Source organism: Arachis duranensis, chromosome 1 (assembly GCF_000817695.3).
Source record: "Arachis duranensis cultivar V14167 chromosome 1, aradu.V14167.gnm2.J7QH, whole genome shotgun sequence".
Lineage (NCBI taxonomy): Eukaryota > Viridiplantae > Streptophyta > Magnoliopsida > Fabales > Fabaceae > Arachis > Arachis duranensis.
The window spans coordinates 62,165,755-62,189,362 of NC_029772.3; the positions used below are offsets into that span (position 1 = coordinate 62,165,755).

General features: G+C 36.7%; 1 protein-coding gene across 1 annotated transcript; it reads right to left on the bottom strand.

Annotated features, from left to right (window-relative positions):
* Positions 1-17,085: 17,085 nt before the first annotated feature.
* LOC107489506 (uncharacterized) lies at positions 17,086-17,994 on the bottom strand. Its single transcript, XM_016110261.1, has one exon. The coding sequence runs from the start codon at positions 17,992-17,994 to the stop codon at positions 17,086-17,088; it is 909 nt and encodes a 302-aa protein (XP_015965747.1).
* Positions 17,995-23,608: the final 5,614 nt, after the last annotated feature.

The following is a 23,608-nucleotide window of genomic DNA, read 5'->3' on the forward strand; positions in this document are numbered from 1 at the left end:
ATTTTCAACCTTTAAGATGGAAATAATTTAGTTAAGAATTTGGTGACCAAGTCCTCCCAAGTTGCTATACTCTCCTTGCGTTGAGTGTCAAACCACCGCTTAGCCCGATCATTTAAAGCAAAAAGGAGCAACAACAACCGATAAACTTCACCTGGAACTCCATTAATCTTGACTATATCACAGATTTGTAGGAAGTTAGAGATGAACAAGTTAGGATCTTCCTGAGGGCTTCCATGAAACTGACAGTTTTGTTGCACCAAAGTAACAAGTTGGGGCTTCAACTTGAAATTGTTGGCATTCACAGTAGGTGTCACAATTCTACTTCCACAACTCCCAGGATTTGGAGTAGCGAAAGATCCATGAGTCCTCCTAGGTTGAGGAACATTAGCATTGTTGTTTGCATTGCCAGCCATGTTGTGTTCCAGTTTTTCTTCACATATCTCTTCAATCTCTTCTTTAACTCTCTGATCTCTAGCTTGTTTTCTTTGTTGCCAAAGAGTTCTTTCAATTTCAGGATTGTAGTAAAGAGGTTCTTTGTCCTTATTATTCTGCATAGACACAAAAACAACAAGAGAATCAAATTGGAATTCCCTTCGTCATAATGAAAGGAACTCCCAGGGAGTGAATAACAAACAATAAATTACTAAAGCTATAAAAAGTCTAATCTAGGTAATCAACTGATTAGTAGTTTGTTAACCATAATTAATCTCCGGCAATGGCGCCAAAAAATTGATGTGGAATTTCTACACTTACTATCGGCAAGTGCATCGGATCATATCAAGTAATACCACGGGAGTGGATTATCGTTTTCACGAGGATTAACAGATTAAGCAAGCAATAGTCAATTGATTATTCTAGTCAGACAATCGAAAATGAGTTTTTTGAAATAATTAAGATCAAAACAGAGAATGTAAACAAAGCTATTTAAGAATGTGTGAAAAAGTATATGAAAGAATAGTTAAGGTGTTAGAGATATTTAATTTTCAAGATTAACAATTATTGCTATCTACTTTGATCATGCAGAGATATAATTCGCAGCAAACCCTAAATAATCAAACCCTAATCCATTGGCAATTAATTGTGCTAAGAGATTAAGTGTAATTTTTGGTTTAAGAGATTAAGTTCATTTTTTGGTTTAAATACCACACAATTCTTACAATGTAAAATCAATATGTAAGAATCAGAATAACCGCTTTAATAGAATAATAATTTTTAACTACTCGGAATCGGTTCGAAAAATTAGACATCTTAATTTGAAAATATAAAGGTGAAATTTGAGTTCAATAGATTTTTTCTGAGTGGGAAAATGTATCTTTTACGGAAAATTTTTGTAAAAATGCATACCGGCACTTAAGCCGGCAGTATCGACTCTAGTCTGACCTATACCGCTGGTGCACGAATCCCCACACTTTGTACAACTGTACCAGCAAGTGCATTGGGTCGTCCAAGTAATACCTAAGCGAGTCAAGGTCGATACCACAAGGATTGTGGTTTGAAGTAAGCGATGGTTATCTTGTAGATCTTGGTCAGGTGGATAGAAGAGTTGTTGGATTTATGAGATCTGAACTAGGTTGATATGTTTACAATGATAATCTTAAAACTTAGATGGTTAAGGCTTGGAGTTACTTTATCCTTATGGATTAACTCTGGTCTTACTGTCTTCTTCAATTGTGAATGATTTCTTCTATGGCAGGCTGTATGTGATCAACGCCTTTCTTGAGAGGTCGCTAATGCTCCTCCAGATCTGAACACCAGGGTTAGTGCGCATCTAGTATGATTGAGGGTAAAGCTCCTCTAGTCCATTCTCCTTAATGATCCTACTCAAAACGCCATAGACAAGGATCTTCTGAATCAGAGAATGCTGCGCCTTTGGGTTCTAGCCTCTACCACAGAGACCTTAATCTCTCTGTAAATCGGCTGAACTGGTGTCTCGAGAAGTCCGCAACGAAGTCATGAATTAGCCGTCTGAGAGATGTATAATCAAGCTGGCGGTTTGATGCTTTCCAGTAACGTATTCACACGAACCCAAGAAAACACGGGTAGTTGTCAGGCACGCAGTCTTAGTATGAAGAACAGAGCTGATTGTCACGTATCATCCCATTCAGCATGTTGAAGAATGAATATACATCTTAGAATTAAAACAAACACGGATTGAAGAGAAATAGTAATACTTTTATTAATTCATAGAACTCAACCGGGCTCCTCCCCTCAACCTAGGAGGTTTAGAAACTCATATTGATAGAAAATACAATGCTAAACGAAAATATGGTGTAGTGTTCTGTATGATTATGTAAAATATCCCTTAAATACTAAACTAATGACTTAGGATTACATAAGAAAGGGTAAAACAGTCTTTTAGTGCTAAAATATACTTTTGGGGCCCACTTGGTGAGTGTTTGGGTTGAGCTTGATTAAGAACCACATGCTATTAGGCCTCTAAGGCATGGAACGCTGGCTAGGGGGTCCTCTTTGGGCATTTGGATGCTGGTCTCTTTTCCTTGGGAGCTGGATGCCTGAAAGGGGGCAGGAGGCTAACGTTGAATGCCAGTTTTGGGCCTGCTAATTTAAATTAAAGTATAAATTATTATACATTGCTAGAAAGCTCTGGAAGTCAGCTTTCTATAGCCATTAAGAACGCTCCATTTGGACTTTTGTAGCTCCATAAAAGCTCTTTCGAGTGCAAGGAGGTTAGATCCGGACAGCATTTGCAGTGCTTTCTCTGTCTCTGAATCAGACTTGTGCTCTATCTCCTCAATTTCAGTGAGAAAATACCTGAAATTTCACAAAACCACAGAAACTTAAAGTAGAATCCAAAAATGTGAATTTAACACTAAAACCTATGAAAAATTAATAAAAAGTAAAGAAAACATGCTAAAAACTATATGAAAATGATGCCAAAAAGCGTATAAAATATCCGCTCATCACAATACCAAACTTAAATTGTTGCTTGTCCCCAAGCAACTAAAAATAAAATAGTATGAAAAGAAGAGTAGGATGCACTAAATCTCAGAGTTTCCAATGAAGCTCAATTTCAATGAGATGAGCAGGACTTAGTAGCTTTTTGCTTTTGAATAGTTTTGGCATCTCACTATCCATTGAAACTCAGAAATGTTGGTCTCTTTAGGAACTTAGAATCCAGATGATATTATTGACTCTCCTAGTTCAGTTCCTTTTGATTTTTGAACACAACTTTTAGAGTCTTGGCCGTGACCCTAAGCACTTTGTTTTTCAGTATTACCACCGGATACATAAATATCACAGACACTTTAACTGGATGAACCTTTTTAGATTGTGATTCAGCTTTGCTAGATTCCCTAGATAGAGGTGTCCAGAGTTCTTAAACACACTCTTTTTGCTTTGGACCATGACTTTAACGTTTCAGTCTCAAGCTTTTCACTTGACACCATTACACCACAAGCATATATGGTTAGGGACAGCTTGGTTGAGCTGCTTAGGCCAGGATTTTATTCCTTGTTGGCCCTCCTAATCATTAATGCTCAAAGCCTTGGGTCCTTTTTCCCTTCCTTTTGGTTTAAAGGGTTACTGGCTTTTTACTCTTGCCTTTTGATTTAAAAAGCTAATGAATTTTCCTTTCTTTTTCTATTTTTCTTTTCTTTTCGCCATTTTTTTCGCATGCATCATATATTTTTTTCTTTTGCAACATGCTTTTTCTTTTTCTTTGCTGCTTTTTCTTATTTCAAGAATCAAATTTTGGATTTTTTAGATCACCAATAATACTTTTCCCTTTTCATCATTCTTCCAAGAGCCAGCATCCTAAAATTTTAACTTTAAATATGCACTGTTTATTCATACATTCAGAAAACTAAAGCAATGCCACAACATTAAAATAATTGATTTATTCTTTATTGTAGAACTCGAAAATTTATGCATCTTTAATTCTTCTAAAAAATCACTATTTTATTCATGTTTAATGATGATAAGAGGAATATTTTATAGCTAATTGGAAAATAAAAATTAATACTACTAATGCTTATATAATTCTAAAAATTAAAAGACGTAAAACAAAATAAAGACTTAAATACTACTAGTGATCATGCAACTCTAAATTAGGACGGAAATATGTGAAACAGGGATAAGAATAATCATAGGGTTGAAACTTAACAACCTTCAGCTTAAGGGTCGCTGGGCTCTTCAGGGGAGAGCTTCTGGCGCTTCAATTCCTCTATTTCATGCCCCTGCTTCTCTTGCTCTTTGATCAGTTTACAAATCATACTAGTCTGATCTTTTTGCTCCCTTCTGAGTTGATCCAAGGTGGTTTGCAAGTGCATCACAAACGCCTTCAGCTGATCCCAATACTCAATTAGAGGGATCTCTTGGGGAGGCTTAGGTGCCTTCCTTTTGGGTTGATCCTCTTGTATCTTGGAATTCTCCATCACTCGCTTAGTGATTGGGCGCTCCATTGGAATAAAGTTGTCCATATGGATCAGGACCTTAGCCTATTGGCATAGGCAAAAGATAAGGTTTGGATAGGCCAGCATGGCATTAGTAGACATCCTGTTTGCTAACTTGTACATCTCATGGGGGATTATTTGGTGTACTTCTACCTCATTCCCCTTGATGATGCGGTGAATCATCACAGCTCTTGGAATAGTGACTTCAGAGTGGTTACTTGTGGGGAGTATAGAACGCCCAATGAAGTCTAGCCATCCTCTAGCAATTGGCTTGAGGTTTGCCCTTTTCAGCTGGTTTGGTTTGCCTTTTGCATCCTTAATCCATTGAGTTCCAGGCAGGCATATGTCCTCTAGGACTTGATCTAGCTTTGGGTTGGCTACCATCCTTCTATTGTAGGATTCAGGGTCATCCCTTTGCAAGGGTAATTTGAAGATCTCTCTCACCCTATCCAATTGAAAATACATGATCTTCCCCCTAACCATAGTGCGGAAAGTATGCAATGTTGTTCTATCTTTCTTTTGCTTATCTGTCATCTACAAATTTGCTTAAAATTCATGGATCATGTTATATCCAACATTAAATTCAGGATTAGTTAGAATCTCCCAGCCTCTCCTTCAAATTTATTCTTGGATCTCCGAGTATTCTTCTTATCCTAATTTGAATCCCACCTCAGGGATTACTGGCATTTTACTCATTATCTTGTGATAATGTTCTTCATGCTGCTTGGTAAAGAATCGAACATATTTGAAAACAATTATTGGGTTATCTTCTTTCTTGTTTCTTGGAGCGGTCTTGCCACTTCTTGGAGCCATGTAATTCAAATTTTTTATGAGAGAACAAGGCTCCTTCCACACCAAACTTAGAAGATTTGCTCAAAGATACACGACTTGGTCACGTTAGTCCTTCCGTCAGTTGGATGATGACGTGTCACGTTAAGTACCACGTGGCACATGATGACGTGGTGGGTTAATGCCACATGTCACAAGATGATTTGTTGATGTGTCAGATCAGTGACACGTGGCACGATGTGTCACTTGACATGTAAAAAAGTTATTTATAATCAAAATAGTCCTTAAAGGTTCAGACAAAAGTCATTTTCATCCCTAAAATTTTAAAAATTAATCAAATAAGTCCTTATATATATTTTTTTATTTTTTCTTGATAATATTAAATTTGAAATATTTTTTGATACTACTAATTTTAATAGAAATGTAATTGACAAACAAAAAATTAGTAATTGTATCTTTTCTTCTTAAAAATTTTTTCAATAAAATTATCTCTTTCCTTTAATTCTTCTCAAAATCTCTCTTATTCTTTTCTATTCTAAAATATTTTTCTTACATTATTACATTTTACTAGAATATATATATATATAAACTTAAAATTGAAATGTATGTATTTGTTAACCTAAACAAAGTTATATGTTCAAATCAAAATTTATGTATTAAAAGAAAAATTATATAATCTATCTCAAACATATAAAACACACAAAAATTTATTATGATCTTTGCATGTAGTACGCTTAAGAAGAAATTCATTTAGCATATATAATAATAATAATAATTAAGCAACAAATTTTTAATATTTTGTAAAGTTTGAAATGGAAGAAAAATTTGTCGATCTTCTTGAATTTTGACTTTTAATATCACTACCATTACATCCTATATGTAAGTAATACTGTAATAGAAAAAAAAAGATGTAGAAAAAAATAGTGGTATAACTTTGTTTAGGTTAACATACATACATTTTGATTTTGAGCATATAACTTTGTTTAGGTTAATAAATACATACATTTTAATTTTGAGTATATATATATATCCCAGCAAAATGTGATAATGTAAGAAAAAAGTTTTAGAATATAAAGAATAAGAGATTTTGAGAAGAATTAAAATTACTAATTCTTTGTTTGTCAATTACTTTTCTATTAAACTTAGTAGTATCAAAAAATATTTCAAATTTAATATTAACAAGAAAAAATAAAAAAATTATATAAGGACTAATTTGATTAATTTTTAAAATTTAGGGATGAAAACGACTTACGTCTGAACTTGCAAGGACTATTTTGATTATAAATAACTTTTTTACATGTCAAGTGACACGTGGCATGATTTGACATGTCAACCAATCATCTTGTGACACATGGCATTAACCACCACGTCATCATGTGCCACGTGGCACTTAACGTGACACGTCATCATCTAACTGACGGAAGGACTTACATGACCAAGTCGTGTATCTTTCGGGGACGATTTCGATTAATTTTATCTTTTGAGGACCAAAATGGAGATCGGGGTATCTTTTAGGGACGATTTTGACTATTAACTCTTCTTTTGCTTATCTGTCATCCACAAATTTGCGTAAAATTAATGATCATGTTATATCCAACATTAAACTCACGATTAGTTAGAATCTCCCAGCATCTCCTTCAAATTTGCTCCTGGATCTCTGGGTATTCTTCTTCTCCTAATTTGAATCCTGCCTCAGGGATTACTGGCATTTTACTCATTATCTTTTGATAATGTTCTTCATGTTGCTTTGTAAGGAATCGAACATGTTTGAAAACAACTATTGGGTTATCTTCTTTCTTGTTTCTTGAAGCGGTCTTGCCACTTCTTGGAGTCATGGGATTCGAATTTTTGATGAGAGAACAGGGCTCCTTCCACACCAAACTAAGAAGATTTGCTTGTCATCAAGCAAAAGGTAAGAAAGGAAGAAGAAGAGAAGTGAAGTGGTGGAGAAGAGAAGAATATATTTAGAATGAAAAAGATACAAAGGATTTTAAAGATAAGATAAGAAGTATGAAAAAGATTTGAAAGTTTAATAAAAGATATGAACAATAATTTTTGAAGATAAGAAAAGATTTTGAAAGAATTTGAATACAAGTTGAAAAAGATATGAAATTTGAAAAAAGATTTGAAAGGATTTGAAAAATATTTTAAATTTGAAATTGAATTGAAATTGAAAAATTTGAACAAAATTTGATTTAAAAATCAAAGAAATTCAAGATTGAATTTGAAAAAGATAAGCTTTTGAAAATTACCTCCCATGCTGCTTTGCTGGTGTTTAACGCTGCTGCCTCTACTTGCTGGGCGTTGAACACCCAGAATGGCACTGATTCTGGCGTTCAACGCCATACTACCCATCTTCCTGGGCGTCTGAACGCGCAGCCAAGTACCCCTGGCTGGCGTTCAAATCTAAGCTTGTGATCCCCAATAGGCTTTGAACACCCAGTCAGGCTCCCTGGCTGGCGTTCAACGCCAGACCTGCTGCCTCCATGGGCGTTTAAACGCCCAAATGTCACCCTTTCTTGGCGTTTAATGCCAGAGAGATCCCTTCTTCAGGGTATTTTGTTTGCTGTTTTGTATCATTCTCTCTCTGTTTGACCACTGTTCATGATCACTAACATTAAAATCAACCTAATTAAAAAATAATTATAAGGAAAAACTAATTAAAATAGAAATAAATAATAATAAAAATAATATAATCATTGGGTTGCCTCCCAACAAGCATTTCTTTAATGTATTTAGCTGAATTCACTGTACTTAACTTAGTATCAGTGTTGAGTCTCCTGGCTCTATGTCTCCTTCAAGGTAACGCTTAACCTTCTGTCCATTGATAGTTAACTTGTTTTCTTTACCTTGAAGTTCTATGTGCCGGTAAGGTGATACACTAGTAATCACATACGGTCCTTTCCAGCGGAATTTGAGTTTCCTACGGAATAATTTGAGTCTTGAGTTTAAAAGCAGGACCTTCTGTCCTGGTTCAAAGACTCTGGAGGATTGATAAACCCTATTTTTAGGGTTTATCTTGTGCTTAATTTGGAGGATTTTATGACCTTTTAGCTACATTTATCCAAGGAAATAGCATAGTTTCATTCTTGTCTCGTAATTTATGCTTAAGTGTGAAAACATGCTTTTTAGACCTTTAATGTGTCAATATTAATTCACCTTTGATTCCACTAGATGCCTTGATATATTTTTTAGTGAATTCAGATTGGAAAGGCTAGGAATTGATCAAAGGGATGGAGAGGAAAAGCATGCAAGTGGAGAACTCATGAAGAAACAAGGATTTGGGATGCTTCCATGGACGCGCGCACGCATAAGACGCATACGCGTGGATCGCGAAACTCCAGGGACGCGTACGCGTACATGCTGCGTATCCGTCGATGTTCGCACATGACTCACTTAAAGGAAAAATGCTGGGGGCAAATTCTGGGCTTCCTAGGCTCAGATCCAACTTATTTCTGAAGCTATTTAAGGCAGAATTCAAGGGAGAGTCAACACATTAGAATCACTTCACACATTAGGACATAGTTTTAGTTAGAGAAGTAGTTAGAGTTAGTTTCTAGAGAGAGAAGCTCTCTCTTCTCTCTAGAATTAGGATTAGGTTTAGGTTAATCTTTTAGATCTAGATCTACTTCTTCTCTTGCTTCAATTTTCCTTTTGCTTTATGAATTCTCTTGTAGACCTATATATCTTCTCAATGCAATTGGTAAGTTCTTTGTTGTTTCATAATTGTTTTGCCTTTCTATTGTTGATCTCTTACTTTTGTAGTTGTAGATTCCTCTCATTCTTGCAATTAATAATGTTTGCCTTTATTTCCTTCTACGTGTTAGTTGAAATATTTCTTCTAGTTCTAAGTTAGATTTTGTTCCTTTTGGCCTAGGTAGAGTAATTAGTGACACTTGAGTTATCAAACTCTCTTGTTGATTGCTAATCAAGTTAATTCGTCCATTTGACTCTCCTCCATGGTTGGAGGTTAACTAAGTGGGAGCAATGAACAATTCTCATCACAGTTGATAAGGATAACTAGGATAGGACTTTTAGTTCTCATACCTTGCCAAGAGCTTTCTTACTTGCTAGTTTGTTTCTTTTGCAATTTAATTTTCTTGTTTCTTATCTCAAAACCCCCAAACATACTTCATAACCAATAGCAAGAACACTTTATTGCAATTTCTAGGGAGAACGACCCAAGGTTTGAATACTTCGGTTATTTTTATAGGGTTTGTTTTAGTGACAACCAAATTTTTGTATGAAAGGATTATTGTTGGTCTAGAAACTATACTTGCAATGAGATTCCATTTGTGAAATTCTATACCATCAATTTTCCACTCATCAAAATGGCGCCGTTGCCGGGAAATTGCAATGGTGTTATGTTATTGGTTATTGTATATATGTGAATATTGTGAATAGCTTGATTTTTTAGATTTCTTGTTAGTTTTTGCTAGTTTTAGGACTTTGTTTCATTATTTCTTATTAGATTTTGTTTCTTATTTTCTCTTTTCATCATGAATTCTCACTTTGGCTATAAGTTTGGTTCTAACTATGTTGTAGGCAATGGAAGCTTCAATGAGGATGTGTATCAAGGATGTAACAATCAAGGTTGGGAGGAACAACTGGTCTCATATAGGTATAACTCCAATCCTAATGCATACCAATCTAATGGATGTGGTAGTCCTTGTTGTATGTGTCACCAACCACCACCACATGCCTATGGACCACCTCCTCAACATAGCCCTCAACCATACTCACAAGCCCCTTTTTGCCAAACTCCCTCTTATGACCCTCATCCATCATATAACCAATCACCCTTACCTCATCCTTGTGACTATTATATAAGAAAATCCATAGAGCCACCACAATTCCAACATGAATACTCCCAAGAACCATACATTCCACACACACCACCTTTATACCCTTACCAAGAAAAATCACTTTCCTATTATGAACCTTTCCTCCAAAATGATGAACCCTTCCATCCACCCCAAGCCCCAATGGATGATTTTCTCTCTCTATTCCTTCAAAGGCAAGAAGAGATGAAGAGGGAGGCACTAGGATTTACGGCCATCTTGGCCGAGTTGGTAAATCAATTAGTCTCCCAATGCTTGAGCACTCAAGGCCCTCCCATGGTCACATACGGAGAATTAATTGAAGAGCATAGCATGAAGGAGAGATTGGAAACTCTGGTGGAAAAGGAGGAATAATGCTTTGTGTTAGAACAATTGGAAAAACCTATGATTATTGAAGAAAAGGAAGAAGTGGTTGAAAACTTAGGAGATGCGGAATCTCCATGGGAATCTAGAGTCATAGAAAATGCCTCCAAGAAAGTTGAATTTAATGTTGAGGGGGAGAGTGCACAACCTCCAAAACAATTGTTGAATGAAGACCTAGAAAGACTAAAGCAAGAATTGAGTTCCCTTGGAAATAAAGATCATGCATCCAATCTTCTTGGTAGCGAATCCTTTGCATTTGAAGAACTTTCTCCCAATGAAATAGAAAGCAATATGGATGTAGATTTCTCTAATCCTCCCATTCATAATTTGAGTGACGGAGAAGAGTTAGATGAAATCGATGAACCAAAGATTGAAAGTGAAGAAGTTTGTGAAGAGGTGGACGTGGTCAAGGAAGAACATAAGGGAGTAGAGCTTGCAAAGACATCGGAAATACCTCTCCCCAAGCCACCACCATCCATTCTTTCATTTAAGTGGGTAAATTCCTTATACTTAAGCTTCATTATTCCCCTTGAATATGATTTGCTTGAAACGGATGGTCAACTTAGACATCTTTGTGGCTTTAAGAGCAAAAGGGAGATGGTTAGTGGTTGGCATTGTAAGTCAAAGTCCATGATGGTCACATGCTTAAGACTTAAAAGCAAAGGTTGGTGTAGAACTAGAGTGCATGGGTCTAGGAAGATGTTTGGCTGCTTAAATGAGAATTCTAATGTCGTGCCACCCGGAAGGACTAATAATGATCAACTTCAAGACGGGTGTGAAAATAAAGTGTGGGATCCCAGATTACAAGAAGAGGATCGACTTTGGGAGCCCCTAGCTTGTGAAGAACTCCATCAAGACTTGGTGTAACTTATGAGAAATATTGGGCCACAATGGAGAACCAAGCATTGGTGGGAGTTCCAAGAAGAATGTAAGCACAAGCCACCTTGAGAGGAGCTCCCCATAAGTCCAACTTAAGGACAATAAACAAAAGTGCTCGGTGGGAGACACCCCACCATGGTAAAATCTTTTCATTTTCTTCTTTGTAAATATTGGTAATATTAATTTAAATTCATCTTTTGGTTGATTTGTAGAGTGTAGTAGTAGTTCGGTATGTCAAATTAGGTTTTATGGTGTTTTGGTAGCTGTTTGGAGGTTTAGAATGTTTGAATTGGTGCAAAAACATAAAAAATTTTGAAAAACAAAACACCAACCCACGTGTACGCGCACCTCATGCGTACCCGTGCTCTGAGCTTTTTAGCCAATCCACGCATATGTGTCACCCACACGTACGCGTGGATAAAGAAGTTTCATTCCTCCATACACCTACCCGAGAGTTGTGCTTGCATCGCGCGACCTTTGTGCCTGAGGCACAAGTCAACCCACGCGTACGTGTGCTCCACGCATACACGTTGATTCTCTCAACCACCACTCACGTGTATGCGTGCTTCACGCGTATGCATCTATCCCATTTCACCTCATCACGCGCACGCGCGCACTACGCGTACGCGTGGATCGCCTTACTCCATACACCTTCTTTTCTTCTCTTCTTTCCATTTCTCTCCTTCTTCTTTCTTCTCTTCTATTCTTTCCCATCTTCAACCATCATCTAACACTACCAAACACCAATTATAACCATTTCTTTTAGGTAATTACTTAGTTAGTTGAATTTTCCTTTAATTTTCTACTTTTCATTATAAGTGTGGATTATTAATCTTGTTTATTGTTTATTGCTGCTACTCACTGATAAGATGTTATTTTAATATCATTGATTGTTAATTTTTATTGTTGGATCCTTTGTCAAGGTTATATATTGCTACTTGGTTTGATCATGCTTAATTTTGTAAATACCAAGTACATGTTACATTGCCTTCAAGCTTGTTAATTCTTTTGAATTGCATGATTTTGCCACCATGTAATTTGAATCGTTTTCTTTGATTAGCAATTTCTTGAAATTGGATGTTGTGCATTTTCCCTAATGCATTGTACTTCTTGATCATATGCATCCATATGATTTTAGCTTGAATGCTTTCATGCTTCATTATTGCTTGTTTGGTTGTTTTTGACCCACAAGTTTAGAGCATCTCAAGCACACTAGAATGAGTGAAGTGCATGCTCCCCTTTGTATAATTTGTGACCCAACTTTGTATTCTAGTGTGTGTTTTAGATCGCATGTATCTTAGAATTTACACACCTATTTCTCACTAATGTCACACTAATTCACTCACTCAATTTTAGTGATTTACCTCATTCCAACAACTTGAGCTTCCTTGCTTTTCCATTTACTTGTCTTACTATCCTGCCTTCTACTTTCAGGATGAGTCACTATAAGCAAAAATGGAAGTGGAAAAAAGAACACGCAGCAACCGATTGACCTACCAGCTAAAGGTAGCAATTCGGAGAGTCGCCGTACCCCTTTGCTCATCTTAGAGTGCACCAAGGACGGTGCAGACTTTTAAGTGTGGGGAGGTCATCCGACCATTTGGCGCTTATGGGTGACAAGTTCCTAACCCTAATACTTTTGCATATCATTTTTAGGACTTTTAGGATTTTTAGTTGCATAGTTGCATATATATGTATAATAAGTTTAGTCAAAATAATGAAAATTTTCAAGGATCTATTCTATAGGGCATCTCAATTGATTTGAGTGAAAAAACTTTTCATAGAACTTGCTTGAATTATATATATTGTGGATCATATTTTTTAGCTAAGAACACACAACCTTGGGAGATTTGAGCCTAATTGCGTGGTTACATCTTATAACCACTAATTTTCCTTCTTGTGTGCATTGTTCTCTTCTTATGATTGTAATCTTTGATTTGTTTGATTTTATATGTCCATTATTTTGTGTATTCATGCACTTATATGATTGAGGCTATTATTTCATTATCTCACTTATCCAAATAGCCTTATCTTCTAGCAACCTTTGTTAGCCAACTTTGAGCCTACGATTAACCCACTTTATTCTTAATCTAGCACATTACAAGTCTTAAAGCGAAAAATAATAATTGTCCTTAATTTGGATCTTTGATTAGCTTAGGCTAGTGTGTGTGTGTCATTCAAGTGTGGAAAACTTGGGACATTGGTTGGGATAAAAGGGTATTTTTGTTTTTGTTGTAAATGTTGGGAATTGGGTACATACTCATGTATTAATCAAATGTTAGATCTTATGCATTGATGTTCTTGTATATTGCTTGAAAGAAAAAAAATAATGAGAAAAACAAAAATAAAAAGTGGAAAAGAAAAGAAAAGAAAAAGAAAAAAATAGAAAAAGGAAGAAAAAGAAAAGCAATAAAAAGGGACAAAATGCCCCAAAGTAAAGCTCAATAAAGATCAATGCATAGGTGTTGTGAAATGAAAAGGAAATGCATAAGTATGTGAAAAAGTGAAGAATGGGTAGTTAGGTTAGCACTTAATTGTATAGGTTGTCATAGGTTAGGTGGGAAGTCTAAGCTTATCAAAGATTCAAATTTCAAGTCCACTTAACCAAATATACATCCTACCTTGACCCTAGCCCCATTAAAACCTATGAAAAGACCTCATGATGAATGTATGCATGCATGAAATAATTGTTGATTGTTAGATGAGAAACAAATCTTGGAAAGCATGATTAGGGGAGAATTGAGTGAATCAACCCTAAACACTTGAGCGAATAGAGTGTAAACACGATCGGTGAGGGTTCGATTGCTCAATTACATGGTTTCACCTAGAATCATCACTTTTCTTGCAAGTTTGTAAAAATATTTAATAACTCAATTCAATTGTGGATTTGATTTGATTGCTATCACTTTAAGCCTTATGCTTATATACGTCTTCTTGGGAATTGATTTATTTTGACCAAGCAACTGCATTCTTATAGATAGTTGTATATAGATAGGTTACATTTAGGTAGTTGTTACATTGAATAAATATTGATACCTTTTGTTGTCTCTTGATTTAGCATGAGGACATGCTATCGTCTAAGTGAGAGGAGGTTGAAAAACCATATTTTTAGGGTTTATCTTATGCTTAATTTGGAGGATTTTATGACCTTTTACCTACATTTGTCCAAGGAAATAGCATGGTTTCATGATTGTCTCCTAATTTGTGCTTAAGTGTGAAAACATGCTTTTTAGACCTTTAATGTGTCAATATTAATTCACCTTTGATTCCACTATATGCCTTGATATGTTTTTTAGTGAATTCAGATTGGAAAGGCTAGGAATTGATCAAAGGGATGGAGAGGAAAAGCATGCAAGTGGAGAACTCATGAAGAAACAAGGATTTGGGATGCTTCCATGGACGCGCGCACGCACTAGATGCATACGCGTGGATCGCGAAACTCCAGGGATGCGTACGCGTACATGCTGCGTACCCGTCGATGCTCGCACATGACTCACTTAAAGGCAAAATGCTGGGGGCGAATTCTGGGCTTCCCAGGCTCAGATCCAACTTATTTTTGAAGCTATTTAAGGCAGAATTCAAGGGAGAGTCAACACATTAGAATCACTTCACATATTAGGACATAGTTTTAGTTAGATAAGTAGTTAGAGTTAGTTTTTAGAGAGAGAAGCTCTCTCTTCTCTCTAGAATTAGGATTAGGTTTAGGTTAATCTTTTAGATCTAGATCTACTTTTTTTCTTGCTTCAATTTTCCTTTTGCTTTATGAATTCTCTTGTACATCTACATTTCTTCTTAATGCAATTGGTAAGTTCTTTGTTGTTTCATAATTGTTTTGCCTTTCTATTGTTGATCTCTTGCTTTTGTAGTTGTAGATTCCTCTAATTCTTGTAATTAAAAATGTTTTCCTTTATTGCCTTCTATGTGTTTGTTGCAATGTTTCTTCTAGTTATGAGTTAGATTTTGTTCTTCTTGGCTTGGGTAGAGTAATTAGTGACACTTGAGTTATCAAACTCTCTTGTTCATTGCTAATTGACTTGAATGCCACTAAACCTAGTCTTTCCTTAGGAGTTGGCTAGGACTTGTGGAATCAAGTTAATTTATCCACTTGACTCTCCTCCATGGTTAGAGGTTAACTAAGTGGGAGCAATGAACAATTCTCATCACAATTGATAAGGATAACTCGGATAGGACTTTTAGTTCTCATACCTTGCCAAGAGCTTTCTTACTTGCTAGTTTGTTTCTTTTGCAATTTGCTTTTCTTGCTTCTTATCTCAAAAACCCCAAACATACTTCATAACCAATAGCAAGAACACTTTATTGCAATTCCTAGGGAGAACGACCCGAGATTTAAATATTTCGGTTATTTTTATAGGGGTTTGTTTTAGTGACAACCAAATTTTTGTATGAAAGGATTATTGTTGGTTTAGAAACTATACTTGCAGTGAGATTCCATTTGTGAACTTCTATACCATCAATTTTCCACTCATCAAGGATATCTTCCTGTCATGCCACATTTTTTATTTTTCTTTATAGATCTTTGCATTTTCAAATGCATCTGAACTTGTCAATGGCATAAACCACTGCAAGTAACTCCTTTTCTGTAGTAGTGTAGTTTTTTAGTGCATCATTTAATACCCGACTAGCATAATAAATGACATGTAGGAGCTTGTCATGTCTTTGCCCCAGAATTGCACCAATGGCATGGTCAGTGGCATCACACATTAGTTCAAATGGTAAGTCCCAGTTGGGTGCAGAGATGATAGGAGCAGTGACAAGCTTGGCTTTCTGGGTTTTAAAGGCAGGCAGACATTCTTGGTCAAAGATGAATGGAACATCAGTGGCTAAGAAATTGCACAGGGGTTTTGCGATTTTAGAGAAATCTTTTATGAACCTCCTGTAAAATTCTACATGTCCTAGGAAACTTCTGATTGCCTTGACATTAGTAGGTGGTGGCAATTGTTCAATCACATCCACTTTAGCTTGATTTACTTCTATTTCCATGTTTGAAATTCGATGGCCAAGAACAATGCCTTCAGTTATCATAAAGTAGCATTTCTCCAAATTTAGAACTAGGTTTGTCTCTTGGCATCTTTTCAAAACTAGGGCCAGATGGTCAAGGCAGGAGTCAAATGAGTCTCCAAAATAGAGAAGTCATCTATGAACACTTCAAGCAACTTCTCTACCATATCAGAGAAGATGGATAGCATACATCTCTGAAAGGTGGCAAGTGCATTGCTCAGGCCAAATGGCATTCGTCTGTAGGCAAACACGCCAAATGGGCATATGAATGCTGTCTTCTTTTGATCATGTGGATCCATTGCTATTTGATTGTACCCGGAATATCCATCCAGGAAACAATACAAAGCATGCCTGCTAGTCTTTCTAGCATTTGGTCAATAAATGGTAAAAGAAAATGATCCTTTCTGGTGGCGTCATTGAGTCTTCTATAGTCAATGCACATATGCCACCCTGTAACTGTCCTTGTAGGGATCAGTTCATTCTTTTCATTATGAACTACTATCATGCCTTCCTTCTTGGGAACAACTTAGACAGGACTCACCCATGGGCTATCAGAAATGGTATAAATAATCCCAGTCTCCCAAAGCTTGGTGACCTTCTTCTGTACTACTTCCTTCATAGCCGAATCCAGTCGCCTTTGTGGTTACACCACTGGTTTGGCGTTATCCTCCACCAAGATTTTATGCATGCATCGGGGTAGGGCTAATTCCCTTAAGATCACTTATATTCCACCCAAGGGCGGTCTTGTGTGTTTTGAGCACTTGAATTAGTGCTTCTTCTTTCTATGGCTCTAAGGCAGAGCTTACGATTACAACATAAGTGTCTCCATCTCCCAGAAATACATATTTCAGGGAAGATGGTAATGGCTTGAGCTCAAGCTTTGGAGGTTTCTCCTTTTTCTCAGTGGTTTCTAGAGGTTCCTCTAAATCTGGTTGGGCATTTGTAAGGATGTCATTCAGCCCTTCCTTGAGACTTTCAGCCATATTTGCTTCTTCAACCAGGGAATCAATGAGGTCAATGCTCATGCATTCCTCTGGGGTGTTTGGATGCTGCATAGCTTTGATAGCATTTAGTGTGAACTTTTCCTCATTAACTCTCAGGGTTACTTCCCTTTTCTCAACATCAATGAGGGTCCATCCTATAACTAGGAAGGGTGTCCCTAGGATATGGGATGCACTCTTATGCCCTTCCATATCTAATACCACAAAGTCAATGGGAATAGCAAATAGTCCAACCCTAACAATCATGTCTTCAATTACGCCTGATGGTATCTTAATAGAACTATCAACAAGTTGAAGGTATATGTGGGTTGGTTTGACTTCATCAGTCAAGCAAAGCTTCTTTATTAATGAAGCAGGTATTAGGTTAATGCTTTCTCCAAGGTCACATAAAGTTGTCCTTGTACAAGCATCACCTTGAGTGTATGGTATCCTAAAGCTCCCAGGATCTTTAAGTTTCTCTGGTAAGCTATTTTGAATAATTGGACTGCACTCTTCAGTGAGGAGAACTATTTCTGTCTCTCTCCAATCCTTCTTATGACTCAAAATGTTCTTCATGAACTTAGAATAAGAAGGTATCTGTTCAAGTGCCTCTACAAAAGGGATCTTGATTTCTAATGTTCTGAGAAACTCTGCAAAGCGGGAAAACTGTTTATCTTTTTCCTCTTGACGGAATTTCTGAGGAAATGACATCTTAGCCTTATACTCATCAATCTTGGTTGATGAAGACTGAGTGTCGTGTGTGTTGGAAGGAAGGATACTAACTTGCTTAGGAGGGTTGTTATCAGCCTGTGACAGGCCTCCCTTACTTGGGCGTTCAACGCCCTTGTTGCTACCCCCTTCCTGGCGTTCAATGCCAGGGACACTGCCCCCTCTTGGGCGTTCAACGCCCTTATTGGTGTCCTCAAGTGGGCGTTCAATGCCAGGGATGGATACCCCTTCTTGGCATTGAATGCCAATGACATTCCTCTTTAGGCATTCAATGCCCTCAGAGATGTCCTGGACATCTATCTGGTGTTCCTCTGTTGGCTTTATTTCCTTTGATCACTTGTTGTACTGAGGTTGGATGTTTAAGGATTTCCCACTCCTCAGTTGAATAGCCCGACATTCTTCTGTTATCTGCTTAGATAACTACAGCCTTGTTTGACTCAGCTGAGTTTTTATATTCCTGTTAGAAGCCTAAGTTTCTAGCAAAGCCTCTTGTAGTTCCAGTAGTTGCTAGGCAAGGGTGTGCTGTTGCTGAGTCAATGGGCCATCTTGCTCTGGAGGGTTAGGTTCAGTAGATATTGCCTTAACCTCTCCTTTTGTAGAAGTCTCAGCAGATGAGTATAGATGCTGGTTAGTGGCAACTGTCTCAATAATCTCTTGAGCCTTTTCAATGGTCTTTCTCATGTGTATAAAACCACCAACAGAGTGGTCCAAAGACATTCTAGCCATGTTTGAAAGTCCATAGTAGAAAATGTCTAACTGTACCCATTCTAAAAAATTTTAGTGGGACATTTTCTTAGCATCCTTCTATACCTCTCCCAGGCATTGTCAAGAGATCCATTATCTCCTTGTTTGAAGCCTTGGATGTTTGATAAACCACTATTTTATGGTTTATCTTGTGCTCAATTGAGTGGTTTTTATCAACTCTTTACCCACTTATTCATACTATTTGCATGGTTTTACAAATCCTTCCCAGATTTTGTTCTATAATTGGAAACTTGCTTCACTTGGAGGATGGAAAGGAAGCATGCAAAAGTGGAAGGAATACAATAAGTTGGAGAAATTGCTAAGCTGTCCAGACTGACCTCTTCGCACTCGAACGGCTATAAATTTAGCTACAGAGGTCCAAATGACGCGGTTCCAGTTGCGTTGAAAAGCTAACGTCCGGGGCTTCGATTTGATATATAATTTGTTATAGTTGCCCCGACGCCAGGCGACGCGAACGCGTGAGTCACGCGGACACGTGACCTGGCAGGAACGCAACCCGCGCGGCCTGTACGGACCAGAAAGTGCTGGAAGTGACTTCTGGGCTGTTTTTGACCCAGTTTTCGACCCAGAGAACACAGATTAGAGGCTATAAAGTGGGGGAATGCATCCATTCATAATTAGGCTCTCATAATTCACTTTTCATGTTTTAGATGTAGCTTTTAGAGAGAGAGGTTCTCTCCTCTCTCTTAGTATTAGGATCTAGGATTTCTCTTAGTTTTAGGAGTGGCTCTCAATCCCAGGTTCTTTATTTATTCTATTATTTTATTTCATTTTGTTAATGTTGGTTTACGAACTTCATGTTAGAATTGATTTCTTTTATTAATGCATTTGAGGTATTTCAGATTATGATTGTTTTATTCTGTTTAAGATTGCTTTCAATTCAATTTAGATTTATTTTTCCCTTTCGGCTTTGGTTAAATAATTGGTGACCCTTGAGTTATCAAACTCATTGTTGATTGAAAATTGGAATTCTTCAAGAATTAATTCAAGTTCCAATAACTCTAGTCTTTCCCAAGGAAAGACTAGGACCTGAGGAATCAAAATTAATTCATCCACATAACTTACCTTCATAGTTAAAGGTTAACAAAGTGGGAGAAGAATCCAATTCTCTTTACAATTGATAAGGATAACCAGGATAGGACTTCCTGTTTTCGTACCTTACCAAGAGTTTATTTTATAGTTATTTATTTATTTTATTTCTTCTTATGCAACATACTGCTCCCTAATTTCTAAAACCCCTAATTTACAAAATCATAACCAATAATAAGAACATACCTCCCTGCAATTCCTTGAGAAGACGACCCGAGGTTTGAATACTCAGTTATCAATTTCAAGGGGGTTTGTTACTTGTGACAACCAAAACATTTGTATGAAAGGACTTTTGAAGGTTTAGAAACTATACTTGCAACGAGGATTTATCCGCAAATTTCTAGACCACGCAAAAGTTCTCTCATCAAAAGGAAAGGAGAAAGCTACTTCCAAACCACCAGCAAGAAGAGGAACTAAAAAAGCATTAGTGGCAGAGCCTTCTTCTACCACAGTCAAGCCCTCAACAAAAAGAGTTATTATATTTGTAAATAATTAATTTTTACTTGTTTATTTGTTTTTATTTTTGCTTTTACGTAAATTAAGAGGTTATTGGTTTTTATTTAGTTATTAAGAAAATTTTTTTCAAAAAAAAAATTGTTCTTGGTGTTCATCTTGATTTTCAAGTTGTTCTTCGTGTTCATCTTGACCTTCAAGTTGTTCTTAATTATTTTCTTCGTTACGATCCAAAAATTTTAAGTTTGGTGTCATTTTATTGTTTTTTCTCTCTCCTCATTAAATTCAAAAATTCAAAATTTAAATCTCAATTTCAAATTTCAAATTTCAATTTTCAAAAATTCAAATTTAAAAATTTAAAATTCAAATTTCAAAATTTAAAATCCAAAATTCAATTTTCAAAATTCAAATTTCAAAAATTTAAAATTCAAATTTCAAAAAAAAATTTTAAATTCAAAATTTTAAATTTCAAATTTTAAAATTTCAAATTTTAAAATTTAAAATTCAAATTTCAAAATTTAATTTTCAAATTCAAAATTTAAATTTCGATAACCTTTTAATTTGTTTTTATTTTCATTTTTAATTTTTATTTGCTATTATGAGTTTTCACCACCATCGCTATGAGTCTGGTTACAATTATGTTGCAGGAAAAAGAAATTACAATGAGAACAGGCATCAAGGTTGGAACAATCAAAGATGGGAGGAGCCACAAGGATTTGATCAACCCTCATGGCAACAACCACCTCCAATGGACTATCAACAACCACCACCATGTGCCTATGAACCCTTTCCTCAACATAACTTTGGACCACCATACTCACAAGCCCCTTTCCGCCATTCACCTCCATATGACCCTAATCCTTATCCACCACACCAACCGCCATATGAACCACACCCAAAACCACCACCTCAAAATTCACCATCTCCATGTCTTTATCAAGATGAACCACCTTCCTACCATGAACCCTTTCTCTCAACAAATGAATCCTCCTATCCACCCCAAACCTCCATGGAGAAAGCACTTGCCGATCTAAATTCTACTATACAAGCTTTCGTTGCCCAAATCAGACCACCAAATACCTTCAACAATCAAGTCTCCAGCTCTAGTGCACTTCCTTTTCAACCACAGAATGATCTCTCCATCCCATCACCACCATCAATGGAAGAGCACCCACATCCATCAGTCCAAGAGCAACATGATCCCAATGATGCTATTGACATAGAACAAGAGAGAAGGGATCATCTTCGCAAATCCATACTTCATAAGGAGCTAGAGGAGGCCCTAAAGGTGAAGGTAGTAAAGACTCTTGAAGTCGAATGAGTGGTTGAAGAATTAGTGAAGGAAGACATTAAGGAGGATTCTGATTTTGTCTTAGAGCAAGAGGAGGCCCAAAATGTGGAGATAGGAGAGACCCTTGAAGATGAAAGAATAGTTGAAAGGAGTTGTCATGGAAAGAAAATCATCAAGGATGAGTACGATTTTATATTAAAACTATTGGACAAAGCAGTAATTATTAAAAAGGAAAAAGTGGTTGAAGACTTGGGAGAGCTCGCCAATTTCTAGTTTTCATGATTTAGATTTAGTTTAGAGAGAGATTCTCTCTCTCTCTCTCTTTAGGATTTAGGATTTCTTCTTGTTTTGAGAGTAACTCTGGATCCAGGTTTAATGTTCTTTTATTTTCAGTTTACTTTTATTTATTTATTTGCTTTTAATATTTGAATTGATTTATGGATTATTCCATGTTACAGATCTCTATTTTGAATTAATGATGTTTGAAGTATTTTCAGTTAAGATTGTTGTCTTTGATTTAAGTTACTATTGCCTTCCATCTAAGGTCACCTCTATTATTCTAGCAATTTTACTTTTTCCCCTTTTGGTTTTGTTTAAGAAATCAGTAACTCAACAGTTATTAAACTCAACATATTTGATAATCGTTATCTTGCTAATTGAGCTGAACTTAAGTAATCCTAACCTTTTCTTAGAAAATAAATAGGATTCAAAGTTCAATTTAATTAGTCCCTTGACTTTCCTTTGCTTTAGTAAAGGTTGACCAAGTGGAGTTTAGATTCAACTTTCCTTATAGTTGAAATAATGGCCTCCCACGCGACCGCGTGACCCACGCGGCCGCGTGACCAAGATTTCGACGTCAAAGTGGTGCACACCCGAAAGTTGTGCGAGAGTGGTGCTGGATTGGTGCTGAACGCATAATCCTTCCCACGCGGCCGCGTGACCCACGCGACCGCGTCATATTCCTTTAGAGCCCACTCACGCGATCGCATGCCCCATGCGATTGCGTCACTTAAAATTTGGCACTAATAATAAATTGAACAGAGAGTTGTGCGAGCGCGAGGCTGCCCTCGCGCCAGTAGCATGAATTGTGTCACGTGACCGCGTGACCGACGCAATCACGTCAATCAGTATCAGCGCAAGACGCGTGACCGCGTGCCCCACGCGGCCGCGTCGCCAGCATCGCACACCTTAACCTTATATGCCAAAATATCTTATCTTTTCTTCCTCAATCCTAATTTCTTCTATCTTTTCTTATTTCTTCTTTCTTTCTTACTTTATTTCTTTCACTTCTCATTCTTTTTCACCTTCATCCTATTTTACTTTATTTATTTGCATATTTCATTCATTGCATTTTAAAATTGTGCATATTTTTCTTTCCTTTTCTGAATTTTTTATTGGTGTTAAAAATTTTTTCTTATTCAACCGTTGCATATTTTCTTGAATTTATTTTGGTAACTTGTTTTACACTGTGGGATGATATTAATTATCTGCCAATGCCAATCTTTTATGATACTTGCACTCCATTTGCATTGGCATGAACTTGTATTGATACTTCCATTACCCACTCTCCTCCCCTATGTTACAAATTTTATACCACTGGTATGCCATGGCTTCTATTGCCCATTCTCCTCCCCTATGTTACAAATTTTATACCACTGGTATGCCATGGCTTCTATTATTTTCTCACGTACATGTTGAAGCTTCCATGTAAATGAGACCCTATCATTTGGCATTACCCCACCCATACTTTATTTATTTTCTTATCTTTATTTTTGGGTTACTTTTTCTTCCCTTTTTCTTTCAGGATGGCCACCCGGAGGGGAACCGGTAGACGTTTACATGGGGAGACAGACAAGTCCATCTGCAAAATCTTGAAGAAAAGTATCAGTTGGAACAACCCATCCACCTGCACATCTCAGCATGCACCGAGGATGGTGCAATCTTTAAGTGTGGGGAGGTCGATACCGATCTCCATGGGTTAGTACTTTCTTGTCTCAA